Here is a 24,364-nt window from a genome sequence, read left to right as displayed (position 1 = left end):
TGCTCTCTTGACTGGTCCTCCGAGCACTAACGTTTAAACTGTCATTAAACCACAGAATTTTGGAAAATGCTTGAGTTGTCATTTGAGTCCCATCTGACCAGGTTTCTGTCACAGCAGGGCTAAATTAAAACGGCCTTTTTCAAAGAGCATTCCTATGCAATTTTTCTATCCACCATTTTGATCGAAAAAAGCTTTGTCTCTGCTGCGCTCCTTCACCTTCAGTCACAACAATGTCCAGTCCCTGATATTCTGATGCGATGCAAATTTAAAGAAAAACTCCGATTTTTTTAACTCCAGTTAAATTCGATTTGCATCCATCGCAGGCGTGCTTCACTCTATTTGCCTTAATTGCGTCACTTGCTTTGCTAGAATTGGGTCATTCACACCATTAAGGTAAAACTCTTTTGCAAGAATGTTTGAGCTAAGATAGGAGCTCTCTGAGAGGACTATGAGAATCACTGTGAATATGGGTCTAGATGTTTATTCAAAGTAAATTGCAATTTACCCTACACACCGTGTGCTGTCTTTGAAGCTCAAGATTGCAGAAACAACCTCACATTACAGGAGAGCTGCCAATTTATATTATCTGATCTGATCAGACCTCAAGCACATTAATGAGGGGAAACATTTCTCATAATAGTGAAACAACAGGGACATGCACCAATTCTTCCCAGTTTGATTTAAAACTGTTCACATTTTCTGTACTTTACAAACCTACAAGTAAGAGAAAGCCATACCTAATTCACCTGAGATCAAGTTCCTGTAACTCAAGGCTTAAAATATTTGCAGGAGATGTGTTGAGTTTCCTTTAAAGTAAAACTAGGTCTCAGATAGAGGAGATAGCCTCAAACATAGGAAATTTCAAGAAACACTTGGAATGCCAAAGCAACTTTGCACTCAAACTTCCATTACCAGATAAGTGGGTCGTACTCTATTTTGACAGTGTCACATGTCTTCCTCTTTCTGCTTTGAATTTGCACGTACACACTGATGGTGAAGCTACATTTTATTTTATGAAGAAATTAAAATGGGATTAATTGTTTAGCTTGTGCTTATTGTGATACAATTGATATTGATTAGCTGAGATATTTGCCTAAGAATTGGTAGAATATGATTTTTCTATGCACTTCAGGAACTACATAGGTAGTAGTCCAAGTATAGCCTTATATATAATAACAAACCAACATGGAGAAGCCTGAGCTTTACATCACGTATGTACAGCAGACAAGTTCACAGCAACTGTTGTATAAATTAAAGTCTCTAGAACCATTTCAGATAAATTGTTGAATGTATGAAGTATTAAGGCAAATATAAAAGCAAAAGCAGTTATTTTGGATAGCTTGTTCGATGTGATTATAGGAAAAAGCAACATTAGCTTTGTACAAACTTAAAGGTTGTTTTTAAATTTAGAAGGTAAGTCATGAGACAAGTCTTGAGTTTCTGTTTTGCTGTCTGTCTTAAGCTTTTTCTACACAACCTGGCCAAAATAAAAGTCGCCCCCTAGATTTAACTAAGCAAATATGTACGAGCCTCACATTGGACATTTACTGCATGGGCTACTTTTATTTTGGCCAGGCAGTGTATTTGACAACAACAAATGTAGTTTGACCTGAACCACAAGATGAAGATAAGTCGGCTGGGGGAAGCTTTTGCTGGTGAAACCTAAGTGTTGGCTCAGCTGACCAAGGAATGGAGTCATATTGCAGTTAACCTTCAAAACAATAAAGCAATCTCAGATTTTTTTTCTAATGCAGAACAATGTTTAACCACAAATGTTGATAAAGTGAATCTCCTACTTTTCTTTCACGAGCTTGAAATTATTTGCAGTAAGAGCAGCAGCTGTTAGAAGTTTTCCAATTGTTGTTTGATATAAAGGGTGTGTGCATTCTGCCTTATTTTAATTATAGTACATTGTGAACACACAAACAAACGTTTAGCTTCAGAGTAAAAACAATTAAAGGTCACATTGGTAGGAAATGTTCCTGTTGGTTCACTGTGATTGTTTGCTGTCTTTGAACTGGCATGCAAACACTTGAGGGACAGCTGACTGACAGGTAGGATGCTACATCAATCTAGGTCAACTTTTAACTGTCACACTTCAACTGCAGTTTTTAAGATCGGTTAATTTTATTTTGTAATATAATAAATCTACATAAACATCCATATATAAATTGCTTAAAGCTGGGTGGATTAGTAAAACATAATACAAAACAATTTTTAAAGTTAAATGGAAAAGGTTATGTCAGTATTTTATGTAGCAGAACACGTAGTTCCTTACAAGCTCCAAACGCTAGAGCACATAACCACAACAGATTCCACTTTATAAACACAAAACTGAATGCAATAATCAATCAAAAGTTGGTTGAACACAGTCTTTGTTTTAGACTAAATATGCATAGAAAATGTTGTGGAAAATTTCATTGATGTAAATAACTCTGATCATATCTGCATAACCTTCCCATGTGAAAGAACCTCACATGGTTACAGAGAGAATTATTGTGAAAAAAACATAGTATATACCTTATGTCAAAAACGTGATTTATGACCCTTGATTTATGACACCTGCCCCCCCCCCCTCCCCGGATGTCCCACTTCCTGACCCCCCCCCCCCTTCCTGACCCCTCCCCATTTTATGACACCTGTCACCCCTATGTGACTCCTCTCCTGACCTCCACCTTACACACACACACACACACACGCACGCACACACACACACACACACACACACACACACACACACACACACACACACACACACACACACATCAACTTTAAGTATTTATTTGCCTATTTATTTAATTATTCTTTTCTATATTTAATTCTTTAATGCATATGGAGATGGTCAAGAAATGTGGTTTTTGTGGGGTTACTTATAACCAAATGTGTAACTTTAGTTGTATGAACCTTCAGACTTATACTCTGCATTTGCAGGGTAGGAAACTTTGCTCTTTAGCATTACAACTTGTCTCTTGACACTAAAGGGCTGTGGTTGATGACAAACAGATTATACACATAAATCTGTAGCTCATACAGAACAACGGAAAAGAAAAAGGAGGCAAAATAAAAAAATAAATAAAAAAATACCATCTCCATGCATGCTCCACTCTTGTTCTGCCAATAACCACACAACGGTAAGATAGGGTTTCTCCTCAATTCTTTCTCCCTCTAAGCAAACGGTACATTTACAGACACGCTCAGTAACTCTGCTGAGAACGTAATATTCCCCGTCATTCTAATAGTCAACTGAACGTGAGCTACAGCCGGGCTGTTTTGTGAGGAGTTTGTTAAAACAAAACTCTGATGCGTTTGTTTGTGAAGTCGCATCTTAACCGGCATAAGGGTGGGGGGAAAATAAATGTAAGATCAAAGCTTATTCAATCAGACAAGTTTAGAGGCTGCAAAGGGAGGCTCCCATCCCCTGCTGGGCTAGGTGTCCCCCGATGAGACGGGCGACAGCATGATGCAGCATAATGCCCCTTCTGTAATCAAACACAATGCCGGGGGTAAATAATAAGATCAAAGCTTTTCAGGCGAGTTTTAGGGTTTTACGACGTGCTAGCAAAATGTGTTTTTTTTTTTCCCCGGCTGCTTACAGTGAAAAAATAAGGCTCTTTCCTGTTACTATTATGCTACATAGTGACTTATAAGGACATACACTACCCTGCTTTCCGACAAAAGTTTTCCAGTTTTTGTTACATTACACCCACAGGCTTCAGTGTATTATATGTTGATTTTATATATTTGATCAAACCAGAGTAATTCAGAATTGTGAGGTTGAAGGGAAATTATACAGTTTTGGCTTTTTTACGAATGAAAATCTGAAATGAATGAGGCTCTTCAAACCTTTTAAAAACTGATCTAAAACTATCGATAAAACATGGTTTACTTGATAATACATTAGAAAACACCCATATGAAAGAGTTATTGCGTGGTTTTATGGGTTATTTTAGCTTTTTTGAACTTTTTATGTTTAATTCTATCTGAGACCGTCACTCAGACTCAAGTAGCGTGGGATACACCCTCCATTTTCCTGCTGTAAGCCATGCACTCTTGTCAATGCAGAAATCTTTTAAGGCTTTGGCCTTTATATTGAGGTGACTATGACGTGTAAGCCAGCTTTTGTGAAAACAAGGCAGACATTGTTAATTGAAAATTGAGATATGCTCTCGTTTCTCTGCATTCTGTGATAGGCTTATGCTTTGCGACAGAAACAAACGTCAAGAGATTGTCTGCCCTGTGCAAATGGGGCTGCGGCCGTTGAAAATCAATCCGGTTAGACTTTATTTCAGTGTACTTGTAATATTTGTGACTGCTGTACGCATATCGGCTAAAGTTATTGGGTACATGAAATGATGAACACATACATGTCTTTAAGTGTAGTTCAAAAAAGTTCTGAGTATTGTGAAAATTTGTAAAAGCTATATGATATTCTTTCAGGAATTCCAATATAGTTACTATCCACAGTCGTATTGTATGTCGGGTTCTTAATGCTAATTTTGGACCGGTTTTTTTATCATCAAGGATTTGCGGATTTCTTTACTTTTTGAAAGTTGGGTGATTTATTTTGGCCCAAAATTGATTTTTTTTTTTAATATGTCACGGTTCAGTTTTTGACATTTTCTAGAGTTTTCCACCTCCCATTCAGCCCAGTTTGCCTCTAGTCATCACTCCACGCCTGATCACTGCCACCTGCTGCCTTCAATCAAGTCAGACTTAGTCCACCTGCATATCTCCGTATATAAACCCTCCTCAGCCCGCTCTTTCCCGCCAGATCGTGTTTCTTCCACCAGCCGTCTTCTCTTAGTGTTTATATCTCAATATTAATTTTGTAGCAGTATGGCAAAACATGGCTGTTTGAACTGAACATGCACAATTTATTTCATTTATTTAATTTCCCTTCAGGTACAATAAAGTATTTTTGGATTGAGTAGAATTGATAAGTTTGCTGACCTGTGCATTAACCTGTCACTTCAGTAATCCTCTTTCGCCATTTAGTGGCTAAGGACAAGATCTTAACCTTCCCATTGAGGTTTGTTTTTTTAAAGCTATGATAGAAATATTTATTCTTCCTCTTCTCCCTGAGAAGGGGAAGAGCAGGTACGACAGTCTTGTGCATCTGCATTTATTCAAAAAGGGACCTGGAAGTTTGTTTCTTGTATCTGGGGAAAAAATCACTGTCTAGATTTAGCAGGTTTCAACCTTCTATTCATAAAAATAAAACAAAACAAGCTTTACTAATAAGCAACATTCAATGGTAAACAATAAAACATACTTACTTTAACTGAGTTAGAGTGGAACAGGGGGTCTTTTTTTGTGTAAGTACATTGAAAAGTTTCTGTTTAATTTTCAGGAATTCAAAGATACCTCCAAAAAAACTTTTCTCTTCCTTTCTTGCCTTTTACCTTTCTGTTTCTATGTCTATTGAATTTTAGATAATCCCAAAATAGTATCCAATAAAGTTCTTTTTGAATAAATATCAAGCTCAACGGAAGCAGTTATTTTCTAGCCATAGTAATATCATCTTTATTGTCATTGAAACATACATTACAATGAAATTTGTTCTCTGCTTTTAACCCATCACCCTAGGGGAGCAGTGGGCTGCCATGTGCGGCGCCTGGGAAGCGTCCAGGGGTTAAGGGTCTTGCTCAGGGACCCAGAGTGCAGGCGCTGGGTATCAAACCGGGTACTTGCATCCTTCTGAGTGCAAGCGCGCTGCTCTAACCACAAGGCCAACACTCCCCATACACCAAGACACAGCTCAGTAGGCAATTTGGGGTTAAGTGCCTTGCCCAGGGGCACATCAACATGTGGCAAGGGGAAGCTGGAATCAAACCCACAACCTTCTGATTGCCAGACAACTACTCAACCCATCAAGCCACAGTCAGGTCGGACACGAAAATCTGCTAGCATTTTCGTGTCCGACCTAGCAGGGATTTTTCTCAACATCTTTAACCTCTCCCTACAGCTCTCCATTGTCCCTGTCTGCCTGAAATCCCCTATCATTATTTCCGTGCCAAAAAAATAACCATTACCTGCCTCAGTGACTACTGTTCAGTTGCTCGTAGGAAGGTTGATAAAGCAACAACAGGTTTTTAATCTATTTTGGTGCTAAGCAGTTCAGTGATTTATAAACCAGCAGAAGTATTTTAAAGTCTATTTTCTGAGCTACAGGGAGCCAGTGTAAGGACTTCAGAACTGAGGTGATGAGCTCTATCTTCCTGGTTTTAGTGAGAACACGAGCAGCAGCGTTCTGGATCAGCAACAGTTGTCTAATTGATTTTTGAGTAGACCTGTAAAGACATCGCTTTACAGTATCCGGCCCATCCGGCAGTATCCGGCCCATCCTCCTAGGCGGATTAGAATGCGCTTTGGAGGATGGGCCTCCATGTCCTTAAAAACAGCTGTGCACCAACTACAGATTGCTCAAGTGCGAGGCACCAGAATTGACAAAGGCTCCTGGATAGGTGTTGAAACATCTTCAGAAAGAACTGAGCGAAAGTCTGATTGCCTCTGATTTAAGCTTGTTTGCATATGTGGCTAAAGATAAACACATGGGTGAGTTTCTTTATATTAGTCCTTTAATCCTGGGAATGTTCTTCAGGTGGTAGATGGCTGACTTTGTCTTTATGTGTCCTTGAAGGTTCAGGTCTGAATCTATCACTACACTGATCACTAGTTTGTAGTTGTAATAACTGAAGCTGTGCACTGACTCTAGTTTGGTCCTCTTTAGGTTCAAAGAAAATAACTTCTCTTTGATGAGGGCAGTGTCAGTACTGTCGTGAGCATGGAAACCAGACTGAAAAACATAAAAGCTGTTGGTCATTGTGATGAAACTTTTTAGCTGTTGAAACACAGCTTTTTCAATAATTCTACTGATAAATGGCAGGCTGGGGATTGGTCTGTAAGTCTGCAGATGTGATTTGTCCAGATTGCTCCTTTTATCAGGGTATTAATAACTACAGTTTTTAAAGCCTGAGGGGAAACACCTGATGAGAGGGATGAATTTACTATTTGGATCAGGTCAGATGCAATGACAGGCTGAACTTTTTTAAAGGAAAGTTGTAGGTAGGATATCAAGACAGCAAGAGGAGGAGCTTAACTGATTTGTAATTTCCTGTAAGCTTTTATAGTTGAGTAGTTGAAATGTAGTCATTTTCTCATATGTTTAAGCATAAATTGGTACTGGATTTGGTGTGGATATGCAGATTAACCATCTATATTTTTCTTTGAAAAGAAGTTGGCAAATTAATTGCAGGTCCTACAACAATAACATGAGGGTTTGTGAGTCTTTAAACTGTGGTCAATAAAGCATGAGCATTGTTGATGTTTTTGTTTATGATTTTAGCAAATAATATTTCCCTTTCATGGTTTAGTGATGAGTAATTGCTTTGCAGCCTTTCTTAATAGATTCCATAGTAAATATGAAGTTGAGTTTTAATGCCATTCAGCCCTACAACATTTTCTTTCAAATCTCACTAATGGGACATTTCTCCGTGGAGATTTTTCAAAGATAACATAAAAATCATCCAACAGGCCGACATCAATTACAGAGATCTTGGAAATATTTACAACCTTACTGATAATTATGTCGAGAGTGTGCCCTCGATTATGTCGCTTGTTTGATATGTTGAGTCAATCCAAAGCTATCAAGTATATCACACAGCTTTTTTGCACCTCTGTCTTTTGGCTTGTCAAAATAGATGTTTAAATGTCCCACAACAATTATGATTAATGCAAATAACAGATAAAAGCTCATTAAAGTCATTGAAGACTTTAATCTTGTCTCATGCTTCTTGTTGGTGTTTGGAGGAGAGGTGTCTGTCGTAGGCTCCTGCTGAAGAGCAGCAAACCTGTTTGTCAGTGGAATTCCAGCAAAGTTTAGTGGGTTTCCAGTTGGAAACACGATGGGATGTGTTATGGCTTAAGCTGGCTGATTAGTCCTTGGTACCGGAGTTAGAAAAGATGGAATCATGTTAGCTCCAGCTGCTTATTGTTTTTTTTTTTTGTGCTGGTGTTGATGAGGGGATGTTTCATCTTAATGTTGGCCACACTGTGTCATCTAGGTGAGGGGTTCCTCCTGTTAGACATATAGTCAGATCCAAAGAACGAGATTCATTTTTCAGCTTGGCTCCAAGACATTTCCAGGAGTGTGAACTGTTTGCTGAGGTGCTAGGGGGCTATTTGTTATTTGTTTTACAGTGTCCTGTCTGGCAATGTGGCAATAAAAGTTGTCTTAATGCCAAAAAGAGCCCAACAGATTTTACTCTCACAAGTGGAGCATTATGATGAAGGTAATTTTGTTTCAAAACTATTTGTGCATTGTGTGAATTTGTAGAACAGAATGTGTGTACTTGTACTTAACATTTTAACAGGTGTAAAAGAAAAAAAATGTACTTGTGATTTTTTTCAATTCCTAAAATACAAAACTTAATGTAACTCTCTCTACAACTTCAAATTCACACTTACAATGCACAAATAGTTTTGAAACAAAATTACCTTCATACTTATTGCTTTTGCCATAGTGCTCTGCTTGATTTATATATGTAAATCGTTTTATTATGATTTATGTAGGGAATAATTCATATTATGTGGACACTATATTGAAAAAGTAGAAGAGGAGAGAACATGAGAGAAAAAGGAGAAAAGGTGAAAGAAAGAGACAGAAAAGATAGATTAACAAAACTACATCAGTCTGCTTCATCACCTGCAAAGAGACCAACTGAACTACAGATACCATACAGCAACACCTTGATACCATCACTGAATTATATACAGTATTTAATCAATACGAAATGTATAAAGTGGTAGCTGAAGCTAAAAATTGGTGAGTATATAAGTAACCAGATCCAAGCACCTGTAGGTGTTTAAGAGAATGCAGAGGCTCTTGCCTCTGCACTGATTTATAGTGCAGAGGCAAGAGCCTTGCCTTCCACGCAAGACATCGGCAATTTGTTGTTTTGAGACATTGGTAGAGTTGTTTGATTACCAGAGCCTGTGTTGATCTCAAGATTTATCGAGAAACCCTCTGTTCTATTCATTGAAGTCTTTGTATAATACCGCAAATGTCCCCGGTTTCAATCTTACCTTTGTTCATCTTGGAAGTAAAAATAGGGCAAAAAGTAAAGTCAAAATTAAAAATCCCACTGCCCTTAAATCTAAAGTAATCCAGTTATGAGGGTACACAATGTAAGACTAACAATAAAATTTTTGTATATTTCATAACTTTAACCAGTAAAGCTATCAAATGAGGATGAGACGAAAACTTCACAGTAACATGTCATTCTCCCGAAGAGTTGTTCCTTCTTGCACAAATTCTTAGGTTCCTTATCTTTAATACAACTTTTAAACATAAGGTGTCTGGCTTGAATATCGAGTTCTCTGCCGGTCAATTTCATAACAGAGAGAGCATGTCTTACACAAATCATAGAGTTTAAGTTTTTATTCAACAGAAAAAATTATTAAAAGACACACTAAGTTAATTTAAATTACTATTTTCATAAATTTTATGATTAAATACATGGATCTGCCCACAGGAAAAACTTCCTTAAAATTAATTTAAGCATTCTGAAAATCCTTAATATTCAGTTTCACACTTTGATATCATTCCTGTTGATTTTAATTAACTCTCTATATATGTGTAACTTTAAGACCTGCATCACAGTTGATAGTTCACATTCTTTTAGATTATCAAGTAATAATACAGAAATCCCACAAAAGTAACAACTACATTTTACATGGATTCAACAAATGGTTGATATTGTAATGTAAAATAGTTTCTGTTTTTCACCCAATTACTATAAATACCAAAATCCCAGAAAATGTCTCTAACCAGCATAAATCATAAGTAAAGTTTTAATAGATATTAAATGGCCATCAGCAAACTGACAATCAGGGTAACAATTGATGTCAGGTGGCCTGAAGCACCATTTCTGTAGATCGGTGCACCTGTAAAAAGACATACAATTTGTCAGTCATTTGCAACATGATCTTTGTCTTTACAAAGCCATGAAAGCAATATAAAATTACCAGTCGTCTGCTTTGCTCCAAGGACTAGTGGTCCTAGTGATAGACTTCCTGAGTCATGGTAAGATACGTCTCTCCGGACGCGGGTGAGATGACCCGGATAGCAGTCCTGTAAAAAAAAAAAAAAAAAGCAAAACAATTACATTAGAGGCTTCTGAGGGTGCACAATTTCATTATACATGATTTTAGCCACGCCAAGCCCACAATGGTACTTACAACTGTGCAGTTGTTGTTTGTCAAAAGACACAAGTGAACATTGCAGTGCAGGTAGATCTCTGTGTGGTTGGTAAAAGTGAACATCCTGAAGGAGAAACGTGCCGCAGTGGAGACACCATTCTGAATCACCTCTACGGTTCCATCTGCTGGATTGGGGCACCTGTGAAACAAACAATTCAGGAGTTAAAATTTAAAGCAGGCACTTATGTAACAAGATAGACTTATGCAGATGACAGATGTTCTCATTTACTGTGAAATAATGAGATCCCAGCGGACGGGGTAGTTTGCTTGGTTGACCGGCGTGGCCCAGCATGAATCAAGAACTGTGGAAAGCTGATGCTGATCCACTCCCTCTGTTCGCACCTCCACGTAAAACATCTCATCAACTTCCATTTCTATGTTTCTGTTAGTGCTGAGGGGGAAAAGGAAGCCTTCATCCAAATAAGGGATCATTCTCATACGATATGACCCGATGCCAACAGAAAGCTTCTTCCTCAGAATGCTGCGGAATAAACCAACCAGTGTTAAAACCAGTGCTAAATTATAAATTGAGACATTGAAATGGAAGAATGCTACAGCTGGTAAAAGGACGAAGACATAATTTGTTGTGTCACCTCTCCAAGGGATTGATGCCCACAGACATTGACAGGGCCTGTTCCAGAGGGTAAACACAGCAGAAGCTTAGATGAAGGTTCCTCTGACGACTGATCAGACCTCCATGAGTGTCCACGTCCCCCTGAATGCTGTTCTCATACATGAAGTGAGTTCCATTGCTCTAAAAAATTAAAATTAAAAAAATTGTATCAGCTGATCGTAGGGACATCCTGTAAGCTTTAAAAAGATGTTTTAATTTCCTAACTATACCCTCAGAGTTGTCCCACACAGATGGTTGTCGTTGTCAAAGTGGAACACGAGTCGTCCGTCCTGGATCGTCCCGTTGCAAGATTCATCTCGGAGGTGGAGAGCACTGGGGTGAAAGCCTGCTTCAAACAGCTGGCAGCGAGAGATGGACATGATGCCTGAACTGCTGCTGCATGTGATGTTTGAGTCTGTTCACCAGAGACAGAAAGATTAAGAGGTTCAGTCGAGCCATTATAACTCAGCACCAGTTATCCTTTCACTGATACACAGATAATCTACAGATCTACTTGTCTCTGAAGCAGGTTGCAGTAAAACTCTCCATTCTCTACTGGTTTGCATTACTGCTGTCAAAGAAGTTGATAGACTGGAGTTTCTAGTTTTTAAACGAACAAAAGACTGAATGTATTTTATATGGTAGCAACACCACCTTAGATGCCAGTGCTTTGGCTTTCAATTTAAATAACACTGCTGTAAACTGAGGGTCTATTACATAATGATTTTACATTTAAAAATCTAACTGACTTCGGTCATTATAATATAGGTGGATTCTGAGCCGGAGTCTCAACAAAATTTCATTATGGTGACACTGAGAATAAAATTGTTGATTTTGATTCTTGAAAAGGGAATAATTGGGGAACTAACCTTCGGACAGCAAATCTCTCTCATATAAAGATGCACAAGTGTATCTTTATCCATGAGAGTTAAACCAAATTCTACGCTGCTGAAATGTTAATATCACTTTTTTAATGTTTTTAACCTTACCATAGCTCTCATTGTTGGGTCTATGGTGGTCCTCATCACAGAAACAGCCGTACACACCGTCTTTCTCTCCACACCGCTCATACGCTGTACAGTGCAGCTGTTCACAGGGATCTGTGTCAAATTTAAAAAAAATAAAATCTTAAACATTACAGATGATGTGAAAATAACATTACACATGACCAATCTAAAGATGGGTTTTGTAAACCATTGAATAGAGAGAGAGAGAGAGAGAGAGAGAGAGAGAGAGAGAGAGAGAGAGAGAGAGAGAGAGAGAGAGAGAGAGACAGAGAGAGAGAGAGAGACAGAGAGAGAGAGAGAGAGAGAGAGTAACCTTTACACTTGAATTGATATCATTAACATATCAATATGTCATTAAATATAAACTATATTTAACTGATGTCAATACAAAATAACTGATTGATTTTGTTATCGATAGATTTATTGATTCCATTTTCAGCTTACCTGGAGCTGGAGTTGTTGGTGGCTCTATAAACACAAATATTTAATTAAATATAAATTAATAAAACTAATGTCAATTCAGGAACAAAACATTTTTTTTTAATTATTAAATAGATAGATTTTACTTTAAGCTTACTTGTAGTTGTAGTTGTTGGTGGCTCTATAAACACAAAGATTTCATTAAATATAAAATAAATAAAACTGATGTCAATATAAAAAATATGGTTTGTTTTTAAATTATTGGATAGATAGATTTCACTATAAGCTTACCTGTAGTTGTTGTTGTAGTTGTTGGCGGTTCTATAAACACAAAGATTTCATTAAATATAAAATGAATAAAACTGATGTCAATATAAAAAATATATTTTTTTTAATTATTGGATATATAGATTTCACTTTAAGCTTACCTGTAGTTTTAGTTGTTGGTGGCTCTATAAACACAAACATTTCATTAAATATAAATGAATAAAATTAATTTCAGTTCAGTAAAAAAGCTATTTTTCTTTTAAATTATTGGATAGTTAAATTTCACTTTAAGCTTACCTGTAGTTGTAGTTGTTGGTAGCTCTATAAACACAAACATTTCATTAAATATAAAATTAATAAAACTAATGTCAATTTAGTAAAACAAATATATTTCTTTTTAATTATTGGATATATAGATTTCACTTTAAGCTTACCTGTAGTTGTAGTTATTGGCGGCTCTATAAACACAAAGGTTTGATTAAATATAAAATGAATAAAACTGATGTCAATATAAAAAATATGGTTTGTTTTTGAATTATTGGATAGATAGATTTCACTTTAAGCTTACCTGTAGTTGTAGTTGTTGGCGGCTCTATAAACACAAAGATTTAATTAAATATAAAATGAATAATACTAATGTCAATTAAGTAAAAAAGCTATTTTTCTTTTTAATTCTTGGATAGATAGATTTCAGATTAAGCTTACCTGTAGTTGTTGTTGTAGTTGTTGGCGGCTCTATAAACACAAAGATTTTATTAAATATAAATTTAATAAAACTGATGTCAATATAAAAAATATGGTTTGTTTTTGTTAAATTATTGGATAGATAGATTTCACTTTAAGCTTACCTGTAGTTGTAGTTGTTGGCGGCTCTATAAACACAAAGATTTTGTTAAATATAAAATGAATAAGACTAATTTCAGTTCAGTAAAAAAGCTATTTTTCTTTTTAATTATTGGATAGATAGATTTCACATTAAGCTTACCTGTAGTTGTTGTAGTTGTTGGCAGCTCTATAAACACAAAGATTTTGTTAAATATAAAATGAATAAGACTAATTTCAGTTCAGTAAAAAAGCTATTTTTCTTTTTAATTATTGGATAGATAGATTTCACTTTAAGCTTACCTGTAGTTGTAGTTGTTGGCGGCTCTATAAACACAAAGATTTAATTAAATATAAAATGAAAAATACTAATGTCAATTAAGTAAAAAAGCTATTTTTCTTTTTAATCCTTGGATAGATAGATTTCAGATTAAGCTTACCTGTAGTTGTTGGTGGCTCTATAAACACAAAGATTTCATTAAATATAAATTTAATAAAATTGATGTCAATATAAAAAATATGGTTTGTTTTTGTTAATTTATTGGATAGATAGACTTCACATTAAGCTTACCTGTGGTTGTTGTTGTAGTTGTTGGCGGCTCTATAAACACAAAGATGTCATTAAATATAAAATGAATAAAACTAATTTCAGTTCAGTGAAAAAGCTATTTTTCTTTTTAATTGTTGGATAGATAGAGTTCACTTTAAGCTTACCTGTAGTTGTAGTTGTTGGTGGCTCTATAAACACAAAGATTTCATTAAATATAAATTTAATAAAATTGATGTCAATATAAAAAAATATGGTTTGTTTTTGTTAAATTATTGGATAGATAGACTTCACATTAAGCTTACCTGTGGTTGTTGTTGTAGTTGTTGGCGGCTCTATAAACACAAAGATGTCATTAAATATAAAATGAATAAAACTAATTTCAGTTCAGTGAAAAAGCTATTTTTCTTTTTAATTGTTGGATAGATAGAGTTCACTTTAAGCTTACCTGTAGTTGTAGTTGTTGGTGGCTCTATAAACACAAAGATTTCATTAAATATAAATTTAATAAAATTGATGTCAATATACAAAAATATGGTTTGGTTTTGTTAAATTATTGGATAGATAGACTTCACATTAAGCTTACCTGTGGTTGTTGTTGTAGTTGTTGGCGGCTCTATGAACACAAAGATGTCATTAAATATAAAATGAAAAAAACTAATTTCAGTTCAGTAAAAAAGCTATTTTTCTTTTTAATTGTTGGATAGATAGAGTTCACTTTCAGCTTACCTGTAGTTGTAGTTGTTGGTGGCTCTATAAACACAAACATTTCATTAAATATAAAAATAATAAAACTAATGTCAATTTAGTAAAAATAATATAATTCTTTTTAATTATTGGATAGATAGATTTCACTTTAAGCTTACCTGTAGTTGTAGTTGTTGGCGGCTCTATAAACACAAAGATTTGATTAAATATAACATTTAAAAAACTGATGTCAATATAAAAAATAGAGTTTTTAAATTATTTGATAGATGGCTATCCAATAATTAGATAGATAGAGAGAGACATAACTCCAATTTTATACTTCTATGCATAGATAGATAGAGAGATAAATAGAGAGCTAGATAGGTAGAACTTTCAGCTGACCTGCATTCTGACTTGTCATTCCACCTATAAAAACAAAACAAAAAAATTAACATTAATGTGACTACTATTAATACATAACTCTAGTTCCTTCTTGTACACGTAAAACAATACAACTTTCAACTTACCTGTATTCTGCGTTGTCATTCCACCTATAAGAACAAATTAATAATTGAATATAACATTAATGTGACTACTATTAATTCATAATGCCAATTTTATTCTTCTATGCACAGATAGATAGAGAGATAAACAGAGAGCTAGATAGGTAGAACTTTCAGCTGACCTGCATTCTGACTTGTCATTCCACCTATAAAAACAAAACAAAAAAATTAACATTAATGTGACTACTATTAATACATAACTCTAGTTCCTTCTTGTACACGTAAAACAATACAACTTTCAACTTACCTGCATTCTGCGTTGTCATTCCACCTATAAGAACAAATTAATAATTGAATATAACATTAATTTGACTACTATTAAAAGATAACTCCAATTTTATTCTTCTATGCATAGATAGATAGATAGATAGATAGATAGATAGATAGATAGATAGATAGATAGATAAAGAGAACTTTCAGCTAACCTGTATTATGCGTTGTCATTCCACCTATAAAAACAACAACAAAAAAATTAACATTAATGTGACTACTATTAATACATAACTCTAGTTCCTTCTTGTACACGTAAAACAATACAACTTTCAGCTTACCTGCATTCTGCGTTGTCATTCCACCTATAAGAACAAATTAATAATTGAATATAACATTAATGTGACTACTATTAAAACATAACTCCAATCTTATACTTCTATGCATAGATAGATAGATAGATAGATAGATAGATAGATAGATAGATAGATAGATAGATAGATAGATAGATAGATAGATAGATAGATAGATAGATAGATAGATAGATAGATAGATAGATAGATAGATAAAGAGAACTTTCAGCTAACCTGTATTATGCGTTGTCATTCCACCTATAAGAACAAGTTAATAATTGAATATAACATTAATGTGACTACTATTAATTCATAATGCCAATTTTATTCTTCTATGCACAGATAGATAGAGAGATAAATAGAGAGCTAGATAGGTAGAACTTTCAGCTAACCTGCATTATGACTTGTCATTCCACCTATAAAAACAAAAAAAAGAATTTAACATTAATGTGACTACTAATATTCCATAACTCTAGTTTATCGTTGTACATGTAAAACAATACAACGTTCAGCTTACCTGAATTCTGCGTTGTCATTCCACCTTGAAGAACAAATTAATAATTGAATATAACATTAATGTGACTACTATTAAGACATAACTCCAATTTTATACTTCTATGCACAGATAGATAGATAGATAGATAGATAGATAGATAGATAGATAGATAGAGAGAACTTTCAGCTTACCTGTATTCTGAATTGTCATTCCATCTGTAAAAGCAAATAAATAATTTAACATTATTGTGACTACTATTAATACATAACTCTAGTTCCTTCTTGTACACGTAAAACGATACAACTTTCAGCTTACCTGCATTCTGTGTTGTCATTCCACCTATAAGAACAAATTAATAATTGAATATAACATTAATGTGACTACTATTAATTCATAATGCCAATTTTATTCTTCTATGCACAGATAGATAGAGAGATAAATAGAGAGCTAGATAGGTAGAACTTTCAGCTGACCTGCATTCTGACTTGTCATTCCACCTATAAAAACAAAACAAAAAAATTAACATTAATGTGACTACTATTAATACATAACTCTAGTTCCTTCTTGTACACGTAAAACAATACAACTTTCAACTTACCTGCATTCTGCGTTGTCATTCCACCTATAAGAACAAATTAATAATTGAATATAACATTAATTTGACTACTATTAAAAGATAACTCCAATTTTATTCTTCTATGCATAGATAGATAGATAGATAGTTAGATAGATAGATAGATAGATAGATAGATAGATAGATAGATAGATAGATAGATAGATAGATAGATAGATAGATAGATAGATAGATAAAGAGAACTTTCAGCTAACCTGTATTATGCGTTGTCATTCCACCTATAAAAACAACAACAAAAAAATTAACATTAATGTGACTACTATTAATACATAACTCTAGTTCCTTCTTGTACACGTAAAACAATACAACTTTCAGCTTACCTGCATTCTGCGTTGTCATTCCACCTATAAGAACAAATTAATAATTGAATATAACATTAATGTGACTACTATTAAAACATAACTCCAATCTTATACTTCTATGCATAGATAGATAGATAGATAGATAGATAGATAGATAGATAGATAGATAGATAGATAGATAGATAGATAGATAGATAGATAAAGAGAACTTTCAGCTAACCTGTATTATGCGTTGTCATTCCACCTATAAGAACAAGTTAATAATTGAATATAACATTAATGTGACTACTATTAATTCATAATGCCAATTTTATTCTTCTATGCACAGATAGATAGATAGAGAGATAAATAGAGAGCTAGATAGGTAGAACTTTCAGCTAACCTGCATTATGACTTGTCATTCCACCTATAAAAACAAAACAAAAAACAATTTAACATTAATGTGACTACTATTATTCCATAACTCTAGTTTATTGTTGTACACGTAAAACGATACAACTTTCAGCTTACCTGCATTCTGCGTTGTCATTCCACCTATAAGAACAAATTAATAATTGAATAAAACATTAATGTGACTACTATTAATTCATAATCCCAATTTTATATATATATATATATAGATAGATAGATAGATAGATAGATAGATAGATAGAGAGAACTTTCAGCTGACCTGCATTCTGACTTGTCATTCCACCTGTAAAAACAAATAAATAATTTAACATTAATGTGACTACTATTAATACATAACTCTAGTTCCTTCTTGTACACGTAAAACGATACAACTTTCAGCTTACCTGCATTCCGCGTTGTCATTCCACCTATAAGAACAAATTAATAATTGAATATAACATTAATGTGACTACTATTAATTCATAATGCCAATTTTATTCTTCTATGCATAGATAGATAGATAGATAGATAGATAGATAGATAGATAGAACTTTCAGCTAACCTGCATTATGACTTGTCATTCCACCTATAAAAACAAAACAAAAAACAATTTAACATTAATGTGACTACTATTATTCCATAACTCTAGTTTATTGTTGTACACGTAAAACAATACAACGTTCAGCTTACCTGTATTCTGTGTTGTCATTCCACCTATAAGAACAAATTAATAATTGAATATAACATTAATGTGACTACTATTAATTCATAATACCAATTTCATTCTTCTATGCACAGATAGATAGATAGATAGATAGATAGATAGATAGATAGATAGATAGATAGATAGATAGATAGATAGATAGAACTTTCAGCTAACCTGCATTATGACTTGTCATTCCACCTATAAAAACAAAAAAAAGAATTTAACATTAATGTGACTACTAATATTCCATAACTCTAGTTTATCGTTGTACATGTAAAACAATACAACGTTCAGCTTACCTGTATTCTGCGTTGTCATTCCACCTATAAGAACAAATTAATAATTGAATATAACATTAATGTGACTACTATTAATTCATAATGCCAATTTTATTCTTCTATGCACAGATAGATAGAGAGATAAATAGAGAGCTAGATAGGTAGAACTTTCAGCTAACCTGCATTATGACTTGTCATTCCACCTATAAAAACAAAAAAAAGAATTTAACATTAATGTGACTACTAATATTCCATAACTCTAGTTTATCGTTGTACATGTAAAACAATACAACGTTCAGCTTACCTGAATTCTGCGTTGTCATTCCACCTTGAAGAACAAATTAATAATTGAATATAACATTAATGTGACTACTATTAAGACATAACTCCAATTTTATACTTCTATGCACAGATAGATAGATAGATAGATAGATAGATAGATAGATAGATAGATAGATAGATAGATAGATAGATAGATAGAGAGAACTTTCAGCTTACCTGTATTCTGAATTGTCATTCCATCTGTAAAAGCAAATAAATAATTTAACATTATTGTGACTACTATTAATACATAACTCTAGTTCCTTCTTGTACACGTAAAACGATACAACTTTCAGCTTACCTGCATTCTGTGTTGTCATTCCACCTATAAGAACAAATTAATAATTGAATATAACATTAATGTGACCACTATTAATTAATAATGCCAATTTTATTCTTCTATGCACAGATAGATAGATAGATAGATAGATAGATAGATAGATAGATAGATAGATAGATAGATAGATAGATAGAACTTTCAGCTAACCTGCATTATGACTTGTCATTCCACCTATAAAAACAAAAAAAAACAATTTAACATTAATGTGACTACTATTAATCCATAACTCTAGTTTATTGTTGTACATGTAAAACAATACAACGTTCAGCTTACCTGTATTATGCGTTGTCATTCCACCTATAAGAAGAAATTAATAATTGAATATAACATAAATGTGACTACTATTAATTCATAATGCCAATTTTATTCTTCTATGCACAGATAGATAGATAGATAGATAGATAGATAGATAGATAGATAGATAGATAGATAGATAGATAGATAGATAGATAGATAGATAGATAGATAGATAGATAGATAGAACTTTCAGCTGACCTCCATTCTGACTTGTCATTCCACCTGTAAAAACAAATAAATAATTTAACATTAATGTGACTACTATTAATATATAACTCTAGTTTATTGATGTACACGTAAAACAATACAACTTTCAGCTTACCTGCATTATGACTTGTCATTCCACCTATAAAAAAAAAAAAAAAAATTTAACATTAATGTGACTACTATTATTCCATAACTCTAGTTTATTGTTGTATACGTAAAACAATACAACGTTCAGCTTACCTGTATTCTGCGTTGTCATTTCGCCTATAAGAACAAATTAATAATTGAATATAACATTAATGTGACTACTATTAATTCATAATGCCAATTTTATTCTTCTATGCATAGATAGATAGAGAGATAAATAGAGAGCTAGATAGGTAGAACTTTCAGCTGACCTTTATTCTGACTTGTCATTCCACCTATAAAAACAACAACAAAAAAATTAACATTAATGTGACTACTATTAATACATAACTCTAGTTCCTTCTTGTACACGTAAAACAATACAATTTTCAGCTAACCTGCATTCTGCGTTGTCATTCCACCTATAAGAACAAATTAATAATTGAATATAACATTAATGTGACAACTATTAAGACATAACTCCAATGTTATTCTTCTATGCATAGATAGATAGATAGATAGATAGATAGATAGATAGATAGATAGATAGATAGATAGATAGATAGATAGATAGACAGATAGATAGATAGATAGATAGATAGATAGATAGATAGATAGATAGATAGATAGAACTTTCAGCTGACCTCCATTCTGACTTGTCATTCCACCTGTAAAAACAAATAAATAATTTAACATTAATGTGACTACTATTAATACATAACTCTAGTTTATTGATGTACACGTAAAACAATACAACTTTCAGCTTACCTGCATTCTGACTTGTCATTCCACCTATAAAAACAAAAAAAACCATTTAACATTAATGTGACTACTATTATTCCATAACTCTAGTTTATTGTTGTACACATAAAACAATACAACTTTCAGCTTACCTGCATTCTGCGTTGTCATTCCACCTATAAGAACAAATTAATAAATGAAGATAACATTAATGTGACTACTATTAATTCATAACTCCAATTTTATTCTTCTATGCATAGATAGATAGATAGATAGATAGATAGATAGATAGATAGATAGATAGATAGATAGATAGATAGATAGATAGATAGATAGAACTTTCAGCTGACCTGCATTCTGACTTGTCATTCCACCTGTAAAAACAAATAAATAATTTAACATTAATATGACTATTATTATTCAATTACTCTAGTTAGTTGTTGTACACGTAAAACAATACAACTTTTAGCTTACCTGCATTCTGCGTTGTCATTCCACCTATAAGAACAAATTAATAAATGAATATAACATTAATGTGACTACTATTAATTCATAATGCCAATTTTATTATTCTATGCACAGATAGATAGAGAGATAAATAGAGAGCTAGATAGGTAGAACTTTCAGCTGACCTGCATTCTGACTTGTCATTCCACCTATAAAAACAACAACAACAAAAAATAACATTAATGTGACTACTATTAATACATAACTTTAGTACATTCTTGTACACGTAAAACAATACAACTTTCAGCTTACCTGCATTCTGCGTTGTCATTCCACCTATAAGAACAAATTAATAATTGAATATAACATTAATGTGACTACTATTAAGACGTAACTCCAATTTTATACTTCTATGCATAGATAGATAGATAGATAGATAGATAGATAGATAGATAGATAGATAGATAGATAGATAGATAGATAGATAGATAGATAGATAGATAGATAGATAGAACTTTCAGCTGACCTGCATTCTGACTTGTCATTCCACCTATAAAAACAAATAAATAATTTAACATTAATGTGACTACTATTAATACATAACTCTAGTTTATTGATGTACACGTAAAACAATACAACTTTCAGCTTACCTGCATTATGACTTGTCATTCCACCTATAAAAAAAAAAATATTAACATCAATGTGACTACTATTGTTCCATAACTCTAGTTTATTGTTGTACACGTAAAACAATACAACTTTCAGCTTACCTGTATTCTTTGTTGTCATTCCACCTATAAGAACAAATTAATAATTGAATATAACATTAATGTGACTACTATTAATTCATAATGCCAATTTTATTCTTCTATGCATAGATAGATAGATAGATAGATAGATAGATAGATAGATAGATAGATAGATAGATAGATAGATAGATAGATAGATAGATAGATAGATAGATAGATAGATAGATAGATAGATAGATAGATAGATAGATAGATATAACTTTCAGCTGACCTGCATTCTGACTTGTCATTCCACCTGTAAAGACAAAAAATATTTTAACATTAATGTGACTACTATTAATACATAACTCTAGTTACTTCTTGTACACCTAAAACGATACAACTTTCAGCTTACCAGCATTCTGCGTTGTCATTCCACCTATAAGAACAAATTAATAATTGAATATAACATTAATGTGACTACTATAAATACATAACTCCAATTTTATACTTATATGCATAGATAGATAGATAGATAGATAGATAGATAGATAGATAGATAGATAGATAGATAGCTAGACAGACAGACAGACAGACAGACAGACAGACAGACAGACAGATAGATAGATAGATAGATAGATAGATAGATAGATAGATAGATAGATAGATAGATAGATAGATAGATAGATAGATAGATAGATAGATTCTACGTATTTCTACATATTTCTGAAGCCAGGTGGCAGTAATGCTCTCATTCTCAAGTTGCATTCCTGCTGTCAAAAATGGTTGGGATAGAATTTCTTGTTTTTAAACATACAAAAGACTTGAATGTATATCATATGGTGGCAACACCAATCCATATGTCAGTGCTTACTTTTAATCAGAAGAACACGTAGGCGTAACATTTGATAAGTATTTTATATTTAAATTAGCAAATTGACTCTTTGGTCAGGACAAGCTGTAGCCAAGATTAATCTTTTTTTTTTTTTTTTAATCGTCCTGACCTTAAGAAGGTCATTCATGCTTTTGCTCATTTGAGACAAGCTTACTTTGGGCCTTCGTACTATCACCGAGCCGTGCACCAACAGTAAAGTACCAGCTTACAAATCATGTTTGATTGTGACTGAACAATTAATGTAATTATCACTGCAGTTCTACAGTAGAAAAAAGTTTTAGAACTATCCCCCTTACCGTAGCTCTCATTGTTGGGTCTGTGGTGGTGCTCATCACGGAAACAGCCGTACACACCATCTTTCTCCCCACACCACTCATACTCTGCACAGTCCAGCTGTTCACAGGGGTCAGTCTCAGCTGAGTAAAATATATCCGAAAGAGTGGAGATAATATGAAAATATGAACATTGCAAATGACCAATCAAAAGATTTGTTTTGTGAATCTACTTAACTAAACAAACATACCACAATGCAAAGGAGAACGCCAGTCTGGGATGTTTAGGCCCAAAACAGTGCAGGTTTTCTCATAGGCAGAGACAGCAGAACACAGCATGCCATTGGCTGGTGTGTAGAGGCAGAGATCATAAACACAGGAAGTGAAAAATGGCTGCGGGTCAGAGTGCAGGTGACAGGAACTGAACGGGCCGCTGGTGTTGGTGATGACTCTGCAGAGTTCGGTGTATTCTTCTATAAAGCTGCAGTCACTCAATCCATTGCCACTTCTTTCATCAGTGGTTCCGCATCTAGAAAATGTGTTAAACATTTAAGAGATTTTAGAGAGCTTAACTTTGCAAAAAAGATTTGTAATTGCTGAGTTATTTTAGGGGAAATACAGAGAACTGGACTCTGAGCTCACCCTGCTTGGCTCGTCTCTGATTTCCAGCTCTGACCAAAGTGATTGTCATCTTGGGCCAATGTACCGTTGGGCAAAACTTTGTCATCAGTAGGATCGCCGTTGAAGTTCCCACACATTCCAGTGACTCTGTTCTGATACTGGCGACCCATCCTGACCAGTAAAGTACTGTAGCCATCAAACTGGACTATGACATCAACTGCATCAAACACTATGTAACTTCCCTGCCTCAACACCTGACCTACGGTTCCTGCGGTGGTGGGAAGAGAAACCTCAGCTCCATTTACCTGTGATGATGAGAGTTCAGAGAATTAGACAGAGGGCTCAAACACATATAAAAATGTATTTCTAAAATTGTTTATGTAAAACAAAGTTTACCTTCACTCTCTTGTTAGGCCCAAGCCTGACATGAACACTTTCTGGAGAATTTGAGAGGTATATATCAACTGATGAGACAAATGACACAAGGTTGTTTCCTCTGTGGTTGTTGGTGGCCACTACTTTATATTGAGTTTCATTGTTGCTGTGACTCAAGCTCTCAGTTAGGACGTAAGAGCACGAGCCCTGAAAATGAGCCAGGGCTCCGTCGAAGGTGATGTAATGCGGGTCACCCCATACGGTACAGGTAGACATTGCGTCGTAACAGCCCAGCTGGCCGCCTCTGATGGTGCACTCTTGTGCAGGAGAGCATGATGAAGGATTACATTGCAGGACATTGGGTGCGTGACATTCACAGTGCTGGGAGCATCCGTCTGTCCAAAAGGACTCACCAGCCTGCAAGGTGAAAAAACAATGT

At 34.1% G+C, this 24,364-nt stretch overlaps 1 protein-coding gene across 1 annotated transcript; it reads right to left on the bottom strand.

Moving 5' to 3' along the window:
• Positions 1–9,484: 9,484 nt before the first annotated feature.
• On the bottom strand, positions 9,485–23,789 carry LOC105924282 (alpha-tectorin-like). Its single transcript, XM_036131745.1, has 44 exons — positions 23,572–23,789; positions 23,181–23,458; positions 22,954–23,073; positions 22,178–22,201; positions 22,055–22,078; positions 21,805–21,828; positions 21,685–21,708; positions 21,561–21,584; positions 21,347–21,370; positions 21,220–21,243; positions 21,062–21,085; positions 20,938–20,961; positions 20,740–20,763; positions 20,615–20,638; positions 20,245–20,268; positions 19,836–19,859; positions 19,490–19,513; positions 19,364–19,387; positions 19,178–19,201; positions 19,054–19,077; positions 18,860–18,883; positions 18,735–18,758; positions 18,577–18,600; positions 17,852–17,875; positions 17,692–17,715; positions 17,402–17,425; positions 17,200–17,223; positions 17,074–17,097; positions 16,844–16,867; positions 16,719–16,742; positions 15,738–15,761; positions 15,309–15,332; positions 15,151–15,174; positions 15,001–15,049; positions 14,803–14,807; positions 13,002–13,025; positions 12,325–12,348; positions 11,863–11,973; positions 11,104–11,288; positions 10,854–11,014; positions 10,490–10,741; positions 10,240–10,399; positions 10,027–10,132; positions 9,485–9,945 (listed from the first exon to the last, which is right to left on the bottom strand). Exons 1-44 carry the CDS (start codon positions 23,718–23,720, stop codon positions 9,863–9,865), a joined length of 2,427 nt encoding a protein of 808 aa, XP_035987638.1. The 5' UTR covers positions 23,721–23,789; the 3' UTR covers positions 9,485–9,862.
• Positions 23,790–24,364: the final 575 nt, after the last annotated feature.

Source organism: Fundulus heteroclitus, unplaced genomic scaffold (assembly GCF_011125445.2).
Source record: "Fundulus heteroclitus isolate FHET01 unplaced genomic scaffold, MU-UCD_Fhet_4.1 scaffold_457, whole genome shotgun sequence".
NCBI classification, from domain to species: domain Eukaryota; kingdom Metazoa; phylum Chordata; class Actinopteri; order Cyprinodontiformes; family Fundulidae; genus Fundulus; species Fundulus heteroclitus.
The sequence above is the reverse complement of the archived record's forward strand: the minus strand, read 5'-3'. Positions and strand labels throughout refer to the sequence as shown.